The following is a 24,322-nucleotide window of genomic DNA, read 5'->3' as shown; positions in this document are numbered from 1 at the left end:
TTAGGGAAAAAATAATTCAGCAGAACATTTATTCTGAATTGCTCCAATTAAAGATCTTTTGTAGCTGTCCATTTGACCTTCAAATAAATTTTAATGTAGTTTGGATATATTTGGACTAATGGACCTTAAGGTTCTATGATTCTATGACCTTGTTAAAATGCTGGCAGCAAGGCAAATATTACCAGAGCATTTATTATTCACTCTGTATGAAGTTTAAGCTTCAAAGTTCTCTCCTTTCTGCCACTAACCTGATAAATGATTCTGGAAGATAGGTTTAACTTGTTGATTATTTATTCGACTCATGTGTAAAGTAGAAATGGGGCTTCCCAGGTGGTGCTAGTGGTAAAGAATCCGCCTGTCAATGTAGGAAATGTAAGAGATGCAGGTTCGATCTCTGGGTTGGGAAGATCCCCTGGAGAAGAAAATGGTGACCCACTCCAGTATTCTTGCCTGGGAAATCCCATGGACAGAGGGGCCTGGCAGGCTACAGTCCATGGGGACACAAAGAGCTGGACATGACTGAGCATCTGAGCACAGGACAGATACTATAGAAATGAGAATTCCTGGGTCCTTCAGGAAAAACAGAGGCTGTTGCAAATATCCATATAAATGCTTCAATAACCAATCCTCAAATTCCTTATAAAGGTGTTCATTTAAGCAGTTAAACATGTTCATTTGAATCTGCTTTTTAATGTATTTTAAGAACACTGGCAATGGTAATGATTTCGTAAAACAGAGCAAAATCCTACTTCAGAAATTGAAGGGGGGTATTTTTAAGGAAATAAGTAAGGATGAGTTAATTTTGCAGATGAAAGAGTTTGCAGATTGTCTCTTTGGTTTCTCACACACGAAATATACCCAACATAGAAATAAATGTTGGAGAAGCAACAGCAAGTTTTGGGGTTGCTAACTTGCATATTTCTGAAGCAACACTAAAGTTCTTTGGATTTTATAATCTAACACTGGTAGGTGAAACCATGAAATCCAGGCCACCAGAGAGAAGTATTGTTTTTTCAAGGAAATGATGAAAAGACATGAAAGGCTAGTGTGAGTCTGACTGTTGGGAAAATGCTTTTTTATACCAGAAAGTTTGGGTAGACATTGAAACCACACGCAGGCCACAGGGGCTCTTATGAGTCTTCATAATGCTCTGTACTATTTTACAATACTTTGCTGTTTCTAGGTGTTAGCAGAAAACCATTAAAAAAAAATGTAGCTTGCTATGGCACAGTATTACTCCCAGCTAATAAGTTTATGGTCCAGACGTGGCTCTCTTCCCCATCAATGGATTTTCAAACTTCATTTTAAATCTGCACATTCCTTTATAACTTGTAATGCTTCATGTATCTGTCTTTTCAGGAAAAACTATATATGCATTTGGGAGACAGCTTTATTGCATTGTGCTTTCAATTCCGGTTCATTATTATCATTACAAAGTTATATAATATCTATAGATTTTATATTTGTTGGGAAAAATTCTATGTATACTACCTATCTACAAAATTTATCTACTATATTTACATACTAGAGAGACTTAAGCATTGATAGTCAGAAACTATCATTAAATTTTACCTTCCAGCATGTATATTTTTAAAGTACACAAAATCTATTTCAACTCTATTTGCATGATTTTAGTGTTCAGTGTATAACAAGATACTATAGCATTATTATATGCTTATATAAATTGTACCATGTCTCTGAGTATTGATCTCATACCGAGCACAAAATGTATATTTTGAGTTTGATTCCAACTGGGTATGTGCCATTCTGTATTCACTTTTAAGTTCTGTGGCTCTGATTATCCTGCTCATTGCAGTAAATATGTTTTATACTGCTGTTTCTACTTTATCTTGTTTCTTAATGATACTCATATTAATTATTTCTGCAGTACATATTTATAGTGACATATATGTTAAAAAGTTCCAAAATTTAACAGTTATGAAATATGGTCAATCTAATAATTAGAAATATTAACTGAAGTTCCATAAATCTCTGTATATTTTTTAAAAAGAACATTGATCCAGGTTGTTATAGAATATTATATCTAGTAGATAGAGGACATGCTAAATCACAGTAAATCACAGTCATGAGAGGGCATCCATAATCCTATAGGAACATATGGCCAATCTGCCCATTCCAAGGGATAGACCATAGTCTGATATACTGCAGGTCCAAGGATACCCTCCAATATCTTCCTGATTTTTATATGTAGAAACAGAAGTAAGTTCCATACAGCTTTCTGTGATTGAAAGCTCTCATCTTAGCCTCTCTCAGAATCACATACTGTTGTTTTTGGGTTTTGTTTTTGTTTTTTTAATTGAAGGATAATTGCTTTACAGAACTTTGTTGTTTTCTGCCAAATAGCAACATGAGTCAGCCATAGGTATACATATATGTCCCCTAAAGTCCCAGAGAAGTATGTAACTTGTCAAAAGTTGCATTTGTAATAACTGTCATAGTCAGATCAGAAACTTGGACCTTCTCATTTCAGATTGAGATCTCTTTCTCTTTATACCACACCATTCATATCTTGGAGGCAGTGCTATCAAATAAAATGTGTGATAAAATTAAAATGACATAAATTCAATGATGTAAAATTATCCATGAATAATTAATACAGGTTGTCCTCTCATAATATCTATATGATAAGTGTGGTTCACTTACTGTGATCTAAAATAGTATGTTAATAGATATCATAGTTAATAGTTAATATATGTTTCAGTATATGGTAGATATTAATAAGCATGAGTCATCAGGACCATAATGTGTAGAGTTTTATGTTGTATTCATGGTATGCAACAGCTTTCACAGTGTTGAGGATCTCACCACATAATATGCATGAGCAGGAATTATGTACCTGTATTGTAACAGGCAGTACTACAATTATAATAGATCTGGTGTAGAGTAGTAAAATCACATCATTCAAGAGCCTTTTTGCCACAACCCAACCAAGCATCTGAGTGGCCAAGAATAGGGGGATGATCAGTGATCAGGAAACTACTCTGATACTTTCTGGATGCTCCCTATATTTAAAACTCTAGAAAAGAGTTTAGAATAGAGTTTCTTCTGCCCCTGCTGTTTACTGAGCATTTGCCATCAGCATAAACTCTCTGAGTGTCCCTGGAGCCCAAAGGTCTCACAAGATTGCTGTTATTGTTTAGTGGCTAAGTCATGTCTGACTCTTTGTGACACCGTGGACTGTACCACGCTAGGCTTCCCTGTCTTTCACTATCTCCCGGAGTTTGCTCAAATTCATGTCCATTGAGTCAGTAATGCTATCCAACCATCCTATCCTCTGTCGTTCCCCTTCTCCTCCTGCTTTCAATCTTTCCCAGCATCAGGGTCTTTTGCAATGAGTCAGCTCTTCACATCAGGTGGCCAAAGTATTAGAGTTTCCGGTTCAGCATCACTCCTTCCAATGAATATTCAGGGTTGATTTCCTTTAATATTGATATCCTTGCTGTCCAAGGGACTCTTAAGAGTCTTCTCCAGCACCACAATTTGAAAGCATTAATTCTTCAGCACTCAGCCTTCTTTATGGTCCAACTGTCACATCTGCATACAACCACTGGAAACACCATAGCTTTGACTCCTACAGACTTTGTCGGCAGAGTGATGTGTCTGCTTTTTAATATGCTGTCTAGGTTTGTCATAGCTTTCCTTCCACAGAGCAAGTGTCTTTTAATTTCATGACTGCAGTCACTGTCTGCTGTGAGTTTGGAGCCCAAGAAGATAAAATCTGTCACTTTTTCCACTTTGTTCCCATCTATTTGCCATGAGTGATGAGACGAATGGCACGATCTTAGTTTTTTGAATGTTGACTTTTAAGCCCGCTTTTTCACTCTTCTCTTTGACCCTCATTAAGATGTTCTTTGCTTCCCTGGTGGCTTAGATGGTAAAGCGTCTGCCTTTAGTTCCTCTTTGCTTTCTGCCATTAGAGTGGCATCACCTGCATATCTGAGATTGTTTATATTTCTTGATTCCAGCTCATGATTCATCCAGCCTGGCATTTCACATGATGTACTCTGCATGTAAGTTAAATAAGCAGGGTGACAATATACAGCATTGGCATATATATTCCTTTTCCAATTTTGAACCAGTCTGTTGTTCCATGTCCGGTTCTAACTGTTGCTTCTTGACGTGCACACTGGGTTCTCAGGAGACAGGTACAATACCAATCCACTTTACCACCACAGGATACCCCATGATAAATATCCCCCTTCTCTCTCACCTCAACAGTGGTTCTTGACTGGCTATGTACAATAACTGGAAGGCAGGCTTTGCAGTGTTTTAAGCCATGTGAAACTATTTACACATATACACAGTTTGGTGAGATTTATTATTAAAGTTTTGTCTTTAATTTTCTGTATTTTTTAAATTAAGTGTGTTTGGTTAAATTATACTAGGCATCCAGAAACTAAGCTTGTCTTTAAAAACAATATGATATATTCAAATTTTGTTTTCTGGTGAAAATGAAAATATTTTATGAGAAAGAATGGAGAATGCCTTTAAATTTTCCTTTTATAATCTGTTGAGGCTTCTTTTTCTTAAAAAAAAAAAAAAAAAAAAGAGCAGTATGATGACTTGGATGCTAGTTTCCAGTAACTGCACTTCAGTTGTTTCAGATAGTAATTCTGGTGGAATGGAGCATTACAGTTTATGTGAGACATTCAAATCAAAATTCCAGGCTTGGGGGTTTATATAAGACCCTGACCATTTGTGAACACTAAAAATAATTCATTTGAAAAATAAATTTTACAGGTAACTGAAGCAATACAAGCTGTTCTTTTGGCGGAAGTTCAGAAGCACATGAAGACTTTAAGAAAGACACCAGTCAACAGTGAACCAGAGTCTGTGGCAACGAATGGTGACTATGAGATGATGCAGATGCTGCCGAAGATCGAATGGGCCAAGGAGCCTGAGTTACAGTGTACTACAGACACTTTTCGTCTGCAAAGTAAGTGCAAAATTTATTGGCAAGCTCTTTCATCAGAACTTTTTCTACTCCTCAGAGCATGTTGAGAATATGAGTTCACAATAAATCATTTCTGCAAAAGCCAAGCTAAGTGCCCTGTTTCTGACCTATTCTGCTATCAATTTCCTCATAATTGTCAAGTTTCTAATTCTAAATTATAATTAATAAATATTTTACAAAACAACATTTATTAAAATGTTTTAAAGGCAGTAAAAATGAAAACAGAAGTAACAATAATAGCTTAATGGGACATATATTATAAGGATACTCTGATAATAATGGGTCCTAAATTTGTGTTCATTTGGTAACATGATAATAGCCATGTGCTATTTTTTTTTTCTGGGAATAAGAAATGAAATAGAAACTAAAAGTAAATTGTTTTATAGTTCGACCACTTGATTCATTCTGTAACAAATTTTATCACTGTAACTTTATAATCACAGTGTTTATGGTTTTGACTAGCAAGTGAGTCTTAAATTTCTGCTGTATAATGTTATCTGACTTTTTAGCCTGTTATCTGTGACTTAAAAATGAAAATTAAAAAATAGTAAAATTAAGGAAAAATTTTATTTTCAACTTTGTTAGTAAGCTTTTGATGAAAAAATAAACGTATAATATTATTACATATATTTCTTAGGAAAACATGTTACAAGTTTACATGTTTCAGATTGTTAAAAAATTTTAGATACTTCTTTTAGCTCTTTAAAAGAGATTTTATTTGGGACTCAGAAATGTTGCTATATTTAAAATGTTAAAACTTAAAACAGGTATTACTCTTAAAAATGCATTATATTTATTTCTTCTTATTATTTGTATAAGATTACTGATTAGAGAGCACTATTCAGTGAAAGAGGATAGGTAGCAGAAAAAGGCTTTTTCAAAGAAGGCCAAAGATCAAAATAGATGGAATATTTCCTAATACCAAGAAAGTCACTGAGGCTGGTAAATTCAGATAGTAATTTGTTAAAACTAAGTGGTAATTTCAAGTCACTTGTTTTTTTGTTGTAAAGAAATTAGCTTTAATTATCTGGCAAATTTACTCTCTTTAAGGCCTTCCTCATGGTTCATGTCACATAATTGTATTTGTATTACACCTTTCAAACAAGAAGTAGAAAAATTCCTTTTTAAATTAATTTTCACTGACTACATTTGTGTTCTTGATTCATTTGGAGAGACACTTGTAGTGTCTCTCCAAAGCAGCTAGTGTCATTCATCACGTGTTAATTCTCACTTGGTGGTATTTCTGTTACTTATCCCTAGTGTCTAATTTATCCATTGGCCCATAAGCCTCATTTCTGGTTGAGAAATTCTTGGCAGGCTATCAAAGTGAAATTTTTATGAGTTTTGCTATCACATGGCTTACTCATTATTTGAAGTTTCATCAGATTGGGCCTTCTGGTGAAACTTCATAATAGAGAATTATTGAGAATTATTAATTCTATGGAACTGGATCTTACTATGACTAAAGAATCTGGATCTTAATAAATATTATCTATCTTTATCATTATTGAGCAATCCTTTAGAAAATTTAGGATTAGCTTGTGATAAGAATTGGAACACAAAAATATTAAAACTACTTGATATATGTTGGTAGATTAAATTTAGAATATTTTATTTAAAATAAATATAATATTTTCACAAAGTAATAAGTATATATTGTCCTGGGAAATATTCCTTATACAAAAATATTAACTCCAATTGCAAGTATATAGGAAGCAAATGACAAGCATTGAAGAGGAAAATTTGCAAGCAATATTATATTGGATACTAACACTGCCATTTTTCCCCTTTTGGAAAAAATAAACAAAACTAATTTTAAAACTATTCAGAGGAGCTAAGTATAATTACAGGAAAAGCTTTAGATCTTTACTAGTGGTATGCACTGCATTACTTGATGGAATTTTTTAAAATAAATAACTAAAAAGCTATTTTACTTATCTCAGATATCCTGATTCAAAAGTTAAGAGGATGATGTAGGTGGTATTCACCAAATATGATTATACCTCAAATTTTATAGGCACATTTACTTAGCCTCAGTGTGATTGCAACATATCATTTTATCAAATATTCTTATGATAAATGGTTTATATTGTTTAATTTTATCAGGTCCTTTCTCATTTTTCCTCTATGAGTTTCCCATTCCTCTTGCTTGTTTTTGTTTGTTTTCCTATTTTCTTTTATTCTTTCTTGGTTCCTTAATTTCTTCCATTTTATTTGTAAATCATTTCAAAAGTAACAGATGATTTTTTTTTGTATAAATACTCATAAACTTCTTTTATGTTGGGTGCAGTATGTTTGGCTTATTAGTGCTGTGGTAATATGACAATAATGTTAATAGATCATAAGGAAAAATAATATTAACAGCAACAGTTATTGCACTCTTACTATGTTCTAACAGCTGAAAAGAACTACTATCTGAGGAAGAGAGATTTCCATGGTGCTACCTAGGCTTTTCCTGAAATAAGCCTCTATGAATATTTAGGTTAACATACTAATTATGTATCTTTCTCATACACATAGAAATAAATAGTATTTGGAAAAAAGTTCATCACCATATTGGGTATCTTGAATGCCTCTAGTAGTGTATCTCTTGCACTTTGAGACATGCTTCCTATTATTATTTCATTTTTTGAATGAATAAACTGGACTTAAAGAAGGTATATGACTTGTCTACAGTCACCAAATTACTGAAAACAAGGAAACAATTCTAGATATTCTCTTAAACACTCATTTTAGCCAATAAGCTGCATTTTCCATACTTGCAGCATGAAGGAAATTTGCTGTAATCAGCTTGATCTGAAAATTGAATAATTTATTGAGTGGTTTTCTTAGATTTTTATTCCTCTCTCATAAATCATAGTTTCTATTAACAAAGAAAATGCAGAATGTTCAACCGTTGCCATCACAGCCCTCATAAAGAAAATCACCAGGTTTCTTGAAAGGTTTGTACATGAGATGGAATCAGTAAAGTGAGAACTGTTTGCACTTTATAAATTTGTATCTTATTTTTCAGCGTTTTCACTTGTTACCTTTCACAGCTTGTATTTTATTTGCGGTCCTAATATTTGTGAATCAGTATTTTATGGGAGATCTGTGAATTTTATCTGAGTTTACAGTTTTATAACGATCACACTGCGATCTACTTGAATCTCTTTAATAAGAAATTGTATAATTAGCACTCACATTTGAGGTTAAGATTGATTACTTTAAAGAACAGCAGTGGTTTCTATTATCAAAATGCTTTAGAAAGCTATTTCCCTTTACTTTTTTAAAATGTTATTTGGATCAGTTTAAGCAAGTACTCTGAATTGTTTCATTAAATAAATTGGTTGAGATAGAAATGGAGGCTTAGAATTACTGGCTGAATTTAAATTCATGTTAAACTGTGTGGTTGTGAAGATTATACACGAAATAAGGGTGCTGCAAATAATCTTTATTGTTTGCATCATTTTCAAAGTCTTATCTGCAAAGTTAAATAATGAAAATGTGCTCTTTAAGTAAAACCATTATTTTATAGTAAATCAAGATATATTTAACAGAAAAGTTTTGTGGTCCTGGTGGCCATCTGTAGAAGAACTGGCATAGGACAGTTTTCATCTGCTTGTTGAATATCTCAGAAGAAAATCTGTCTAGTTGTAGAAAGGCTTTGAAACATAGTGTCTGACTACCTCACAGGGAAACTCTTTCCTGACATTGTTAGTTATAGTAAATACATCTTCCTTTTCCTTTGAGGCCTTCAGGCTAAGTGAGAAGGTCATTGCATTCTTAAAGCCACAGAAGTAATTTAGAAAAGATCTGGGTAAGGCAAGTGAGCAAGGAGCAAAGAAGTAATGGGGAATTATCATAGAAAGCCTTTTGTGTATCAGACTGAGGACTTAAGCTTTCTCTCTGAGATGGGAGAACAGACAATGGGCACATATTTTAAGGGAATCTCACTGCCTAAAGTTCAGGGCCATGAGCAGAAGCTGGGAGACCAGTTGGGAGGTCGTATAATGCTAATCCAAATGATGGCATCTTGGAACACAAATGGTGGCTTGGTTGGAGAAGGTGAGAAGTGATCAGATTTTGAATGTCTATAAAGGTGCTACGCTCAATTGCTCAGTCATGTCTGACTCTTTGCGGCCACATAGACTGTAGCCCACCAGGCTGCCAGGCTCCTCTGTCCGTGGGATTTTCCAGGCAAGAATACTGAAGTGGGTTGCCAAAGTATTTGCTGATGAAATGAATATGGAAGAGTGAGATAATCAAAATCTATACTTGCATTTTTTTCAACAAAAATACCCTTGATCCGTAGATTGACTTTGGTAAGCTGATTTGATTCCTATGTTGGGTAGTGCAGTATCCCATAGGACATTCTGGGTAGAGAGTGGAAGATTCACTTCCCAGAAGGCTGCCTCTCCTATGTTCAGTTTCAAGTGTCCCTGCTCAGATGACCTACAGATTTTATTTTCTAGCATTAACTAAAGTAACTCAGAATACGAACAAAAGTTTCTTGCCAAGAAACTATGATTGAAGATAATTCTAATAATGCAATCTTAAGCAAAAAAAAGTATAAATGGCACTATTGTGTGTGTGTGTGTGTGTGTGTTAATGTTCTCCTTTTGAAATTTTTATTTTCGTGTATATTTTAGAATGGACTTAATGTTGATATACTAATAGGATGTATATTATTTATAAACAAACATACATATACTGGTGATGCATGCATCAGAGTTCTTCTTTGTATTTTCTGCAAGAAAGTATCCCAACCACAGCCTTTGAGTGGACTCAGAAGGCAGATACGATAAGCTTTTTGTTATGAAGGGATGCTAACTTGATATTCTGTACGGCACACTGTGCTAGCTCCAAAACTTTGAATACATCTTTATGCATCACTTCTCTATGCCTCTGTGTACTGATCCATGAGTTGGTGGTACACAGAGAATGAATTGGAAATCCCCAGTTGAAGACCATGGTCTATCAAATGCTATGGATGAGTTTTCAGGAACACATCAAAGCAGTACCTAACCCAGATTTGAGGTCAAGAAGACTTCTTTGAAGAAGAGATGCCTAACGCAAGACTTGAAAGACTGAACATAATTTAGCCAAGCAAAAAAAGCTGGAGTAGGAGAAGGCAGCTGTTTCAGAGGCCACTGAAGACACTGATGCCCTTTTCTTTCTCCCAAGAATTATCTGATCCACACATGCATAAATGTGGAACCTGAACAATAGAGAGAAACCCATACATCCTTAATTTCTTCTCTGGAGAGCATGTGCCCTTTTTGAATCTCATTGTGCCAATGCCTTCCTCTCCTAATTAAAGTGAAAGTAAAGTCATTCAGCCGTGTCCGACTCTCTGCGACCCCATGGACTGTAACCTACCAGGCTCCTCCATCCATGGGATTTTCCAGGCAAGAATACTGGAATGGGTTGCCATTTACTTCTCCAGAAGATCTTCCCGACCCAGGGATTGAACCCGGGTCTCCTGCATTTTAGGCAGACGCTTTACCGTCTGAGCCACCAGGGAATTCTCAGCCTTCTAGAATAGCACTGATAGTCACAGCGATGATAATAATAACATCTAACACCGATATGGCTTAGTATGTTCTAAGTGCCTCATGTACCTTAAACCATTTGATTCAGGCAACAGTTCAGTGAGGATAGGTAGTATTGTTATTACCATTTTATTGATGAGAAAACAGATACAGAGAAGTAACTTTCCCAAAGTCTATTCCGAACAAGCAACAGAACCAAGAGTTAAACCGAGGCATCAGAATCTGGGTTCTTCATTACTATCTGGCATTGCTTTCCAATTAAATACTATTTTCCTTTAGTATTTCTGAATTCATCAATATTTACCATGTGTCTCCTATATGACAGTTAGAAAGATAGGTATTGCCCAGGTTGGGGATCACAAGGCTACAGAACCCCAAACATTTGGTATAACAACAGAGGAAATGCTCTCTTGAATCATCTAATGAGCAAATATCAAATAACTAATTTCTATTAACCTTTGGATGAGACACTATAAGCTATTTCACAAAAGATGCACTTAATATTAAATAGCTTTGTTTGGAACATACATTTACGTAAGTTTTAGTGGTTACAAATTAGAAGGTTTTATGCTTGGGAACTGGAAATGCCAACTGGTAAATGCTAGATATGAAAAAGATTTGGCATATACATATTAGTCAAAAGGTTGGCAGTATGGGAGAAAGAGGAAATATAAATTTTCATTTTTATAGATTAATTTGAATTATATAATAGACAATCTTTTTAAATATCAAGATATTCATGTTGAATGATGAGGAATTTGCATATGATTAGCAAATAATTTAGCACCTAGGGTACATTACATACCTTTCAAAAACCAGTTGCCATTTGGGTTTAACATATGTTCTGTCTTATTTTTGCTTCTTGCAAAACAGATGAAGTATTTTTATCATTTCCCTTTCTCCCTATATAAATCCTGAACTTCTCCACTGCTTCCTCCCTCTCTGAATCATCTTTAAGATTGCATTGCCTCAGAAAGACTGATAGAGTTCACTGCTCTTTTTACCAAAGTAGTTTCATCTTTCACAGAGATTGAGATTGATGATTTTCATCTTGGCATATGAAGAACTAGAGTGTTGCATTGTCCTTTTTCCTCATGAGCAATCAGAATGCCAACCTGGCCCAGCTGTGCAGAGACAGTAGCATCAAGGAATTGAGTTAAATATTTCCTTGGTGACAGTTGTGCGGGCACCAATTTATCGATTATTGTCTGCATGCCCATTTAAATTTATTGACAAAGGAAAAGTGATCTAGATACTGTCCCTGAAATCGATGTATTTTGCACTATTGTTCTCCAAATTGAGACTGGCCTCCCAACACTGACCTCTCAAGGACGGGGTTGGTCTATTTATCTTTCTTCCTTCTATCACCTGGGATGGTTCTTCACCTAGTAGCTGGTAATAAGTGATTATTAAGAGGATGGATGAATGGATGGACAACAGGGCAGCTTGTTCTAAAAATTCAGCCAATTTCTAATTAGTAATGGAAAAAAGAAGACAAGAAAAATCAGCTGATTGCTTTCCTGTAGTGGCCAGATATAGCCTGAATACACACATGAAATCATTTTCTAAGCATCATCACCCCAGGATCATGTGTGTGCACACAGAAAGCTCACAAAAAAATTAAAAATAGACACATGAATGAATTTCACTTTTAACCATTCCAGAGCTTCTTTCCTAATGGTTGATTATTTAGCTCTTCCTTACTCATTTCGTCATGACCTGGTTTCAGTCTGATGTTTTTAGAGAGCCTGGAGACTTGCTTGAAACTCGTCTTCTTATTCTTCATTCAGCTACAGCTTCTCTGTGGAAGTATTTAAGGAGCTGCTGTGTCAAACACCATTTCCTCAGTGTTTGGATTCATGTCCTGGGTTCTGACTCACCTGTCTCTTCTTGAACGTCTGGCTCATTTGTGATCTCTTGCAGCCAACAGCCCGAACACTGCTAAGATAGAGTTCTGTTTACAACCTGACGCGTTTGGGTCAGCCTCCTCCCTGCCGACTCCATTTCTACCTCTGAGCCTGGCACCTTGTGTGATATTAGTTTCTACCTTAAATGCGAAGCCATTAATCAATATGCATATGCATTCCTAGTTCTGGAAACAATTTTGATACAACTAAATTCCTTGAGAGAAAAAGCGGGGATTTAGTCAGTTTTGTATTCTCACCAGAGAGTACAGTGTCTAGCACATGGCAAGGCAACTGTTAGAGAAATGGTGGTTGAAGGAAATATTATGCAGATGTTCTTATGTCGTTCAGTTCAGTCGCTCAGTTGTGTCCAGCTCTTTGAGACCCCGTGGACTGCAGCACGCCGGACTTCCTTGTCCATCACCAACTCCCAGAGCTTGCTTTCCATTGAGTCGGTTATGCCATCCAACCATCTAATCCTCTGTTGTCCCCTTCTTCTCCTGTATTCAATCGTCCCCAGCATCAGGGTCTTTTCCAATGAGTCAGTTATTCGCTTTCCTTATGGTCCAACTCTCACATCCATACATACATGACTACTGGAAAAAGGAGCTTTGACTACACGGACGTTTGTTGGCAAAGTAATGTCTCTGCTTTTTAATATGCTGTCTAGGTTGGTCAGAGCTTTTCTTCCAAGGAGCAAGCATCTTTTAATTTCATGGCTGCAGTCACCATCTGCAGTGATTTTGGAGCTCAAGAAAATAAAGTCTGTCTCATGTCGCTGGTATATCCCATTCCATCAGAATGTCATTCATCTTGCTGGCAGCACCCTTATTTTACCATTTTAACTTGTCCATATATCTATCCAATTTTCAGCCTTAGAACAATTTTAATAACTTGTAAACATCTCTTATTAACCATTTACTATGTCTAAGGTTCAATGTAAGGTACTACAGATCTTTTATTAGGTCATTTCATACATTTCTTGTATATCCTTCTAAATAGTCTGTATCATCTGGCACTCTAGTTTCTTGTTTATTCGCCTTTCTTTCCCAATTCTCTGAACTCCTTGAGGGCTAAAGTTGGAATTTATTAATCTTGTGCTTCTAGCAGGTAATGTACCACGTGGCTCATGATGGGTGCTCATTAAGTGTGTTGCCTACATAAGTGGAGGAATGATAAAGGACAGTGACAGACATGTATCAAAGAACTGTGGTCTAAGAATGGAAGAAGTGCTAAATAATATGCTAATTGTGTGTAGGTAGGAAGAGGTCATTATAGGGACAGTGATGGTTTTCTTCTAAAATGTTAATCCGGAGGCATTTTTTTAAAATGTATTTTTCTTAGTTCAGGGGCGAACTAAATATCTGTCTAGAGAGTTACCAGGAAAAATTAATGCCAACAGATGTTTGAAGGCAAAAAACAAGGAAACCCAGGAGAATAAGCCACAAGAAATGAAGACAGCTAATTCAAAGAAGATTGTTGCTTCTTTTTCCTTTTACCTGATACAGATGATCACGGGCCCTTTATTCATATCTATGCAGGAATGCCTGCCATCCAGCCAGGCAGCCCTGCTAATCTGGGGCAATGTAAAAATTCCCCTTAGTAACTGAATATACATAAGAATACGGTAACTGTGAACAGTCTTCCAGGCTTTTAGTCAGAATGAAGTTGGTCTTAAATTTTAGAAACTTCAAGTGTGGTGTTTCTCAACTCTTTTCAGTCCTAGAATGGACTGAAACATTGTTAACAATTTCTAATATTCCCTCTCTAATTCTAAAATGAAGTTCATAAGTAATAAAATCTACCTCACAAATAATTTATACACAATTTAAAGGATAAAAAGCAAAGATTAAGAAATTCATAATAAAAATATGTCAATAGGTAAAAGCTTGGTCATGACCATACTAAAAGATATAATAAAATGCTGACTGGGAAACATTTCATTGCTGAAATGACAGCTGCAAATGCAGGCCTACACAGGCATGATGGTGCTGTTGGTGACATTGGTGTCCAGATGGATTTGAGTTAGTATCTTTCCTAGAAAATTGAAGGTACAGTCAAAGCCTTGAAAGATCCCTATGTGTAAAAGAAAGTTAGGTACTGGACTCAAGAAATTATAAGCAAGGCTTTCCCTTCCATGAACGTCCAGTGGGAAACTTGAAAGCCATGTGAAACATCAGGATAATTTTTTCATTGTGAAGGGCCATCCTGAGCACAGCAGGACATCTGCCTTTTCTTACTCCTGCCCACTAAATGCCAGTAAGTATTTTCACCTTTCCAAAATCATTGGGGAAAGCAAAGGCCCCTTGCCTCAGCAGTTTCCAAAGTCTTCCTCCAGGGGGCAGTACCAACCCTGCTGACAACCAAAGCCTTCAGCAAGGGATTCTATACATTCTGATGCCTTTCTTTGTTTCTGTCCTTTCCTCTTTTGGAAACGCGAAGGGAGATAATGGAATTAAGAACCTCCAACTAACTCAAGGAGTTCTTTCCTTAGCTCCTCTGTGTCTGCCCCTTTCTTTGCACTCCGCCCATGTTGTTTCTTCATTGGTCATAGTTCTTCCAAGGACATACAACAAATCATCAGATTGCAGCTCCGTCTCCTTCATTAGATAAAGAACTTCTTACTCTATCCTTTGACTTTAGTCTTGGTGTCCTCAAAGCCTGGCAGTGGATGTGGCATAGAATCAATGTTGCTGGCTGATTAAATGAAGAAGGCATGCTACTGACTACTAAGCACTCTCCAAGGAAGTCATTTTTAAAAAGTCCAAAATTTATAATTGAAATTAAATGATTATTTTACAGTAGAGAATAAACATAGCACATCTTAAAGTTAAAAATTAGGTAACCTATCTCCTAATATGTCAACTGAGCAAAACTGGAAGTGAGAATAATGGATGGAAAGTGATACACAGGTTCATTTAAATGCTGGGAACATAATTCCAAAAGTTTGGCTTAGAACACACTAATTTTTGATAATCTTATCTTTTTTTATATTAATTTTTATTGGAGTATAGCTGTTTTATGATGTTGTGTTAGTTTCTGCTGTATAGCAGAGTTAATTCTAAGTGAATCAGCTATATGTGTGCCTATATCCCCCCTTTTTTGGATTTCCTTCCCATTTATTTAGGTCACAACAGAGCAATGAGTAGAGTTTTCTGGGCTATACAGTAGGTTCTCATGAGTTCTCTATTTTATACATAGTAGTGTATACATGTCTATCCCAATATCCCAGTTCATCCTACACCACATTCCCCTGGTTTCCATACATCCATTCTCTACAGCTGTGTCTCCATTTCTCCTTTGCAAATAAGTACATCTATATCATTTTTTTTTTAGATTCCACATATAAGTGATATTGATACATCTTATATTTAAAATCCAATATCCCATTGGTACTTAAAGTATATTAAAGTATTTTCTGAGAAGTTTATAACACCATGAAAATAGACAAAGTGTATGCCTTGGCATCTGCACAAGAATAGGGAATAACCAATCTGATCAGTCATCCATCTGGTAGGTCCACACATCCATCTATTCACTCTACCTTTTTGTATATGGTATAGGTTAGATACTCTATTTCCCAAACTATCTACCAGAATCTGAGAAGAATATGATGTGATTTCTATTTCCAAAAGGCAGAGTCCTATAAACATAACAAGGCCACAGTGTGGTATAAGATAGACAATTCACACTGCTGTGGAAGCATGGAGGGCCACCATTTGCCTTGGGGTGACTTTTAGAGGCTTCACGCAGGAGTAAACATTCGTGTTTGCTTTGGAGGATAATGGTGTGGCAGACATGGAGAGACGCACTTTTTAGATCACTCTACATGAGAGGACGACCTGCCCGGATGTGAAGAGTATGGCCAACTGACAGCTGTCGGGACATCCAGGATTCATCCTTGAATCGGAGCAAAGGTCATATTCTTCCTGGGACAATGACTGCGCAAGGTGGTGGTACAAGGGCCTAGCTACTTCCCATTCAGACAGACTTCTCTAGTGAACAGTTTTCTCCTGGAGTTTCCACTGGGTTGATAAAGACTGAAGCATTTGTGTAGTAACCAGAGAGCTCCTTACCCAGCTCTGTTTTTGCCCTTTTTCTTTCACACGTTACTCTCTAGTAAGCCTTTTGCATTTCTAACTCCATCCTTACTTGTGCTTTTGGGAGGACCCAACTGCCTCCAGTGGGAAAGAGTTTGGTGTAAGAAGGGTATTTCAGGCAAAAGGAGTAACATGAGGACAGACACAGGTCAGTAAATAGGGATAAATTTGATGTGGGTAGGGAATAGGAGATGAGGATGCTTCAGTCTAGATCCAGAAGGTGAGACACCTAGAATATAAAGGATCTGGCAATGGACTTTTTATTGAAAGAAAAAGGAAGCCATTATAAATTATTTTAAGAGAAGTGAGGCATTTCCAGTGCAAAGTAGACACTGAATAGAGCAGGAGATGCAGAGAATCCTTGTGTCCAAATTTTGTCAGAGTCTCTCTGTTTAGTATTTATTTGCAAAGCAATACTTACTTTTCTTACTTTTTCAAATCACTTCTTCATAAAACTAGGTTATTTAGATGGAACATTAGTGCTTCACGTCTCACATAAAGAAAGAAAGTATGCCTACATTACATAGAGGAGAGAAATTTTATCTCCCTGCTTTTAGACCAAATAACAGTGAATGTCCTTCAGGATCATCAGAATCCAGGTCATATTAGTCACACCTTCAACACTGCTGTTGTTCTTGGGGATAATTTGAAGTTATTTCTCCTTTATATTTGCTCACTATCTGAATCCCCCACCCTTTCTGAATCAGTTCTTAAATGTTTCCCAACTTGTATTTGTAAAATACTTGGTCTGATTTCTCATCTTTTTTGGGATGCATTTGGATTATTTACCATTTATAGACAAGTTTGAGTTTCACCATTGATTTTTTTTTCCTTTTTCTGTGTATGGATTTATGTAGACATTATTGACTTCCTTTACCAACTTTCTTAACTGAAACATTATGACCAGGCTTATTAAGTGTTTGCTATTAGATATTTTCTAGGAATGGGCTATATTATTTCTCTTTACCACATTAGGAAAATTTATTTAAAGAACAGAATTTAGCAAAGCAAGGTAACTTTGAAATGTGCTTTTTTGTGTATTTAATATCCTATGAATAATTTCAAAGGTTAAACTTGATGATCCATCTCTTCAAGCCATCTATTTAAGTCTAGAGTCATTACATCACCTGCTTCCCTTATGCCATTGATTTATGTTTCTTTCAAACTGCTGAGATTGGGCAGTATCATATATTTTTATATGACATACTCTGCACTATGAAACAGAGTTTCAGAAGGTAATGGTACAAATACCTGTAATGCAATATAGAATTGCCTACTCACCTGACTGATTCAGTAACATATCCATTAACACTTGTCTGGGGTTCTCATAATACTGAAAGAGAATGAAAGGTTTTAATCAGTCTTTTTTTGTAGCAAATAAGTCAGGGCAATTTCCAGGTAAGAACAGTATTCAAGTGCCATAATGTGTTTGTGTTTAATGTTGAGAAACAAGAGTTTTTAGAATTTTCTTAGGACTCTCTTATTTTAAATTCTCCAGATTAGCTAAAGTCTATTCATAATGTACTGTGAAGAAATGTTTGTTTCAGGAATGCCAAAATATGTAGTTGACCCCTATTTTTAGAAACTAAAAGAAAAAAAAAAAGTGGATTATTTTCAAATAAAGTGAGCTTTTGCCCATTTCAATGGAAGGAAAATTAGGGCATGAAAGACTTAAACCTTTTGCTATGTTTACATGACTTGTTAGAAAATGGTCTTAGACTAAATTGCACGTTCCTGTTTGTTAATCTCAGATTCTTTTCTGTAAGTCCCACTGACGGGGCATCATGTACAGGAAGGAATTTACAAAAGAGTAAGCTCATTTATTTATGCAAATTGATGTGTTTTCCTCTAGCTATATCCCTAGGAGGATATTGCCATTTTTATGTTTCCAGTGGCTCATTTTAAAGGAAAATACTTTACATATTTTTAAAAATGAGTTAAATTTTTCAACTGTTAATGGAAGTCTACTGTTATGGTATTCATATTATAAAAACCAATTCAGTCAAAAATACAGTTTGATGAATGTAGCATCTTTATAAATTGAAGATAGTGATTTCATTTCTTCCATAGTAAATTTGCTTTAAATATTGGTTTATTATATATATTCACTTGTATTACAAATATTTCCAGTAAGCAAACACAAATCATTTTTATATTTAGCATTTAAAATGTATCTTAACTTGAACATTAAATCATCTATTAAATATTCAATTAAAGTGGGTTTTGATCCATTTTTAAAAATTAGTGGTCAGGTATTCGGGGAAACAAGCTTGCAAGATATTTCTAAAACACAATTCACTTCATTTCTTGTTCTGTATATTTTGTCAGAGAATGCCTTAATGTAACAGAAATCAGATTTGGTGTATATTTTTACACCAAATCAAATTGTACAGGCGCCACCCTCAGCTTTCTCCAAAACATTATAAAGGATAAGATTCCACCATGATATAGCTTAAGAAACAAGTACGGCCCTGGAAGAAGTCCATACATGGAAAGTAAAGCTACAGGAGGATATGTTTTACTGGAAAACCTCCTGTCTTACAACAAACACCATTACAGAACTGGATTTAAAAAATAAGTTTACTTAGCTGAATTCTATCTTTTTCTGGAATCTGTATGTAAGGCATATATTCTGTTTCTAGTTATGTTCTGCAGACATAAATCATACATATAAAAGGTACTGAAAAATGTAAGAATGAAACTGCAATATAGTAGTGACTAATGATATAAAGCACTTAGATGCTTCAGTTATAACAACTACATGAAGAGGGTGAAGGCATCATAAGTCATTTTATTTATTACAGTTGGCAGGTTTCCCTCCCTAGTTGTATTGAATATAGCCTCACATTCCCTGTCTGCTCCTTGCCCAACCCTCAATTTCCCAAATTCACAAGCCATTGTTACACATTTTAATGTTCTTAATCTATTCTTTTAATGGGTAGCAGTAATCCAAAATTATTCATTCCTTTTATCAAATCAGAAATGAAAAGTCAGGTAAACCTTCATAGGCTTTTTTAGAACACAGGTTCTGAAATTTTCCATTTCTGATTGCTAGAAGGAAGAGCTGTGATTTGTTACTGTATACATAGTTGCTTAAATATTAGACAGTTACTACAAAATACTTTCTATGCTATAAAGTGAGCTAGGCTGTTTTCACTGTCATATGGGATCTTCTGTCCTGTCTGACTCTTTGCGACCCCATGGACTGTAGCCTACCAGGCTCCTTTGTTCATGGGATTCTCCAGGCAAGAATACTGGAGTGGGTTGCCATGCCGTCCTCCAGGAGATCTCCCTGACCCAGGGATAGAACCCACAACTCCTGCATCTCCTGCATTGCAGGCAGAATCTTTACCCACCAAGCCATCTGGGAAGGCCATGGGATCTTCTATATAGTCATAATTGAGAATTTACAAAATATTAGAAAAACAAAGCCAAGTTTCACCAATAACTTCCACCTCATGTATAAAGCATAAATATTTCTAAAGATTTTTACCAATGACTAGCTTCTTTTTGTTATTTAAGAAATGATCTAAACTGGTGTTTTAAAATTTTCGTATCTGAATCTTTTGTAAAACTGAAACAATCTGTCAAATTCTATGAATTATGAGATATGAAATTAAGACAGATGGATGACAGTCATATAAACCTTTGGTCTCAACATCTAATTCACTTTAGTATATCGGTTTGGATATACTGTTGTGAAAAAATTATGATTCATGTTAGTAAGCAGAATAGCACTTCAATAGCACTTATTTATATAATTTTACATGAGTGAAACTGCTACTAACAGTAAAACACATACATGCAACCTCTTTAATCAATGATACATTCATAAATTTAAATATAAATCAGAAATTAATCTTAGATCTGTACAGAAATAGCTATTTGGCAGCATAAATCAATGTTTATTGTTTCCAAGTTTATTAAAAATTAGTACAAAATTTTGACTTTTAAAATTACAGTTCTTTACCAATAGCTATGATGTATATTTTAAAGAGAAAAATTGAATCAGACAGTTATGAATTCCTTCTGAAAAATGCTGAAGTTCCATGGAAGGCAGAGTAGAAACCACTGGACTGGGTCACGTGGAGAGAAGCTGTATCATTCCTCCTGTCCATCCCTGTGCCTGCTAAAAAACTGCAGTACTATAACAAATACCTGCCTAATTACCCCAATTTCATTTTTTTCAATGGACTTTTTAGTTGTATGCTTTATTTTTTAAAGAGACCAACCTCATAATTTGAATAAGATGAGCTATTGTCTGGCTGACTCCTTTATAAAACTGAAGCTATAAAACTGCATACCATGTCACCAAAGAACGCACCTTATACTTCCCAGGGCCTCAGTGTAGTGCCAGCTGATGCCAAACAAGCTGCTGACTTGCACAGAGAGGAATTCCAGGAAGTTGTCGGAGCGGGCCATTTTCCAATAATGCTCCCTGGCATGGACTCAGTTCAGAGCTCTTTTACAAATGGCTATTACACTGAGATCATGATGAGATTTCCTAGAAGTATACGCAATGCTTTTCACTGAAATTTACTAATTCAAAACTTTTTGTGAAAACAAAGATTTCCCCCTGAATTCTTAATGTCATATAACCATATGTCAGTACATTTGAGTGTCCCTTTAAGATATGAAAGTGCTCAGATCTCTTAGAGACAGGTTTTTAAAAATTAAATTATTATTTTCACTTCACATCATTTTGCTTTAGATATTTGGCTTAAATTACATTGAATTTCTATGTCTTTTTTCAAGATATTGACTAGCACAGGAGTACTAAAGTATTGATGATCTCTATTAATTCTGTCAATCATCAGCAGTCACTGAGAGCTTGTGCTGGGCAAATGTTGCAGCAAGTACTCTAGACACGTGGACAGCTGTCTTAAGCAATCTCAGATTAGATGGACCTATCAGAGTTTGCCATAGGACCTGCCACTTGAAGAATCAAAAGCACATGATAAAGTTCTTAGGTGATACATGTGACCACCATGTTACCAGGCTGAAATTTGGATGAAGAGAAATCATGGAGTCCTCAGTTCTACTTTGAATATAGACTGACTCTAGCTATTGGCTCCCATTCCTTGATCTTTCTGCTATAGGCGTATCCTGACTTTTCAATATCCTTATGGGGGATAAGGCGGCTTCCTTCATAGCTCAGTTGGTAAAGAGTCTGCCTGCAATGCAGGAGACCCAGGTTTGATTCCTGGGTTGAGAAGATCTTCTGGAGAAGAAAATGGCAACCCACTCCAGTATTCTGACCTGGAGAATCTCATGGACAGAAGAGCCTGGCAGGCTACAGCCTGTGGGGTCACGACTCAACTGAGCAAGTAAGCACAACAACAGGGTGATAAAGAGAGAGATGTTAGAGATCAGTATTTGTTGTTAAGTTGTTCAGTCATATCTGACTCTTTGCGACCCCTTGGACTGCAGCACGCCAGGTCTTCCTGTCCTTCACCATCTCCCTGAGGCTGTCTAATGAGTCAGCTCTTGGCATCAGGTGGCCAAAGTATTGGAGTTTCAGTATCAGCATCAGTTCTTCTAATGAATATTCAGTATTGATTTATTTTAGTGTTAACTAGTTTGATCTCCTTGCTGTCCAAGGGACTCTCAAGAGTCTTCTCCAACACCACAGTTCAAAAACATCAGTTCTTCAGCACTTAGCCTTCTTTATGGTCCAACTGTCACATCCATACATGACTACTGGAAAAACCATAGCTTGACTATATGGACATTTGTCAGCAAAGTAATGTCTCTGCTTTCTAATATGCTGTCTAGGTTTGAAATAGCTTTCCTTCTAAAGGAGCAAGTATCTCTTAATTTTATGGCCACAGTCACAATCTGCAGTGATTTTGGAGCCCAAGAAAATAAAGTCTGTCATTGTTTCCATTGTTTCCCCATCTATTTGCCATGAAGTGGTGGGCTGGATGCCATGATCTTAGTTTTTTGAATGTTGAGTTTTAAGCCAGCTTTTTCACTCTCCTCTTTCACCTTCATCAAGAGGCTCTTTGGTTCCTCTTCACTTTCTGCCATAAGGGTGGTGTCATCTGCATATCTGAGGTAATTGATATTTCTCCCAGCAATCTTGATTCCAACTTGTGCTTCATCCATAGTACTTGGCATATAAGTGATACAGATAGTAGGACTCATAGGACCTTTGAGTCAAGACCATTTTGAGGTCATTGAGTCTAAGCCCTTTGTTTTCCTGCCTAAGAACCTGAAGCTCAGAGAAGCTGAGATATAATAGCTAGTTAAGGATTGAGACTGTATTCAGATTTCTTTGCAATATTTGCTGATTTTTTAAAAAAAAATTGCCTGATGGTCCCCATTTAGAAAGGATCTCTCTTTTTTTCTGGTTGTTCTTACTTGCCAGTAAGCTTAATGCTTTCTCCTGTAAGTGACAGATCAACCATGCACAAAAAGATATGGAAATCAGTTTGCATACCTATAAGTCCCACTTGATGTGATTAGAGCCTCTAGGTCTTGATGAAACTTAAAAGCAGGGTGCTTTTCTCCATTTTCCCCCTTGTAGGCTTCCATCATGTTCTAGCAAGACTATTGAACTAACTCAGTTCAATATATTATTAGAGTAGTCAGTCCTAGAGGTACTTGCCTTCCATAGCTAAAGTGATTTACAAAAGCAGATTTGTTCAAATCAACTCTCCCATTAAGACCTTTCAGAAGTGCAATATTCTCTAGATTTTTTTTTTTTTTAAGGATCAACTAAACAGTTAGACTCACAAGATGATCATGCACCCTACCTGGCACCTCTTTCCTCAGAAGGACAGAGATCAGGACCCACCACTTGCTTGCTTCCTAGACAGCAGCAGTCCAGTAGCTCGGTTCTTAACAGCCTTGCATGTCCTACAGCAAGTCCACAGGCACTGGTTGGCCAGGTCCAATCACAAGGACACCCAAAGCCATGATAATGAGTCTTTTTTATAGTTCATTTACAATTTTTCCTAGTCCAGATATGACTTACCAATGAGAAGTCATTTTTACTATCAGTAATGTCACCTTGAGATACAGTGGACATTTTGCTTTTATCAAGGTACCAAGAATCCAACTAAAGTTAGCCAAAAATCAGATTCTTATGGAGAAAAGGTTTTTTTGGTTTGTTTTTTCTTGTTTGTTTTCTTTAAGCACACATGACTTCCCTTTTCTCTTAGGATAAAGTACATATTATTTGAGTGATTCACAAGAATGATTTTCAGCTGGCCACTAGATTCCTCTCTAGTCTCATCTTGACCCCTGCTACCCACGTTTAACCCTATAATTCAGTCAAGCCAAACTCTTTCAGTTCCTTTAAAGGACCTATTACTACTTGGCTCTCAAATCTCACACATGCTATTTTATCACCCATTTATTTATTTAAAAATATTTAGTGCCTTCAGTGAGCCAAGCAGTGGGCAAATCCCTGAGGCTACAACAAGGAAAAGGCATTCTTGCAGAATCTGCAGCCCCTGCCTGAAAACCCTTCCCCATTCCCACCACTGCTTAATGTTCATGTCCCAGATTGAATGTCACATCTTCGAGGATTCCCTCTCTGCTCCGCACAAATAGGTTAGATGTCCTACTCTATACTTCTTCTGTTACAATACTGATCACCCTGTATTGTCATTGCCTGGTTTCTTGTCTACTCCCCCATGAGACTGTGAGCTCCATGATGGGAAAGGAATATGTCTAACTTGATCACTGTTATATCTTCAATGCTTAAGTCACTGCCAGGTACCCTGAGGATTCTCAATAAATATTTGATAGACAGACAGGTGACAGTTCTAGGAATTCCAAGAAGTTTAGAACTACAATATC

General features: G+C 36.1%; 1 protein-coding gene and 1 non-coding gene across 2 annotated transcripts in view; one reads left to right on the top strand and one right to left on the bottom strand.

Annotated features, from left to right (window-relative positions):
* Positions 1-24,322, top strand: part of WDR72 (WD repeat domain 72) — a 210,037-nt gene that overhangs the window by 131,075 nt on the left and 54,640 nt on the right. Inside the window, exon 18 of the mRNA XM_043920196.1 lies at positions 4,762-4,957. Within this exon, the coding sequence (XP_043776131.1) occupies positions 4,762-4,957 (196 nt within the window). The remainder of the gene's footprint in view (positions 1-4,761; positions 4,958-24,322) is intronic.
* TRNAF-AAA lies at positions 10,410-10,481 on the bottom strand. Its single transcript has one exon. It is a non-coding gene; the product is annotated as a tRNA-Phe (tRNA).

This window comes from Cervus elaphus, chromosome 12 (genome assembly GCF_910594005.1).
Source record: "Cervus elaphus chromosome 12, mCerEla1.1, whole genome shotgun sequence".
NCBI lineage: Eukaryota > Metazoa > Chordata > Mammalia > Artiodactyla > Cervidae > Cervus > Cervus elaphus.
Note: the sequence above shows the minus strand (reverse complement) of the source record. Positions and strands in the feature narration are given on the sequence as shown.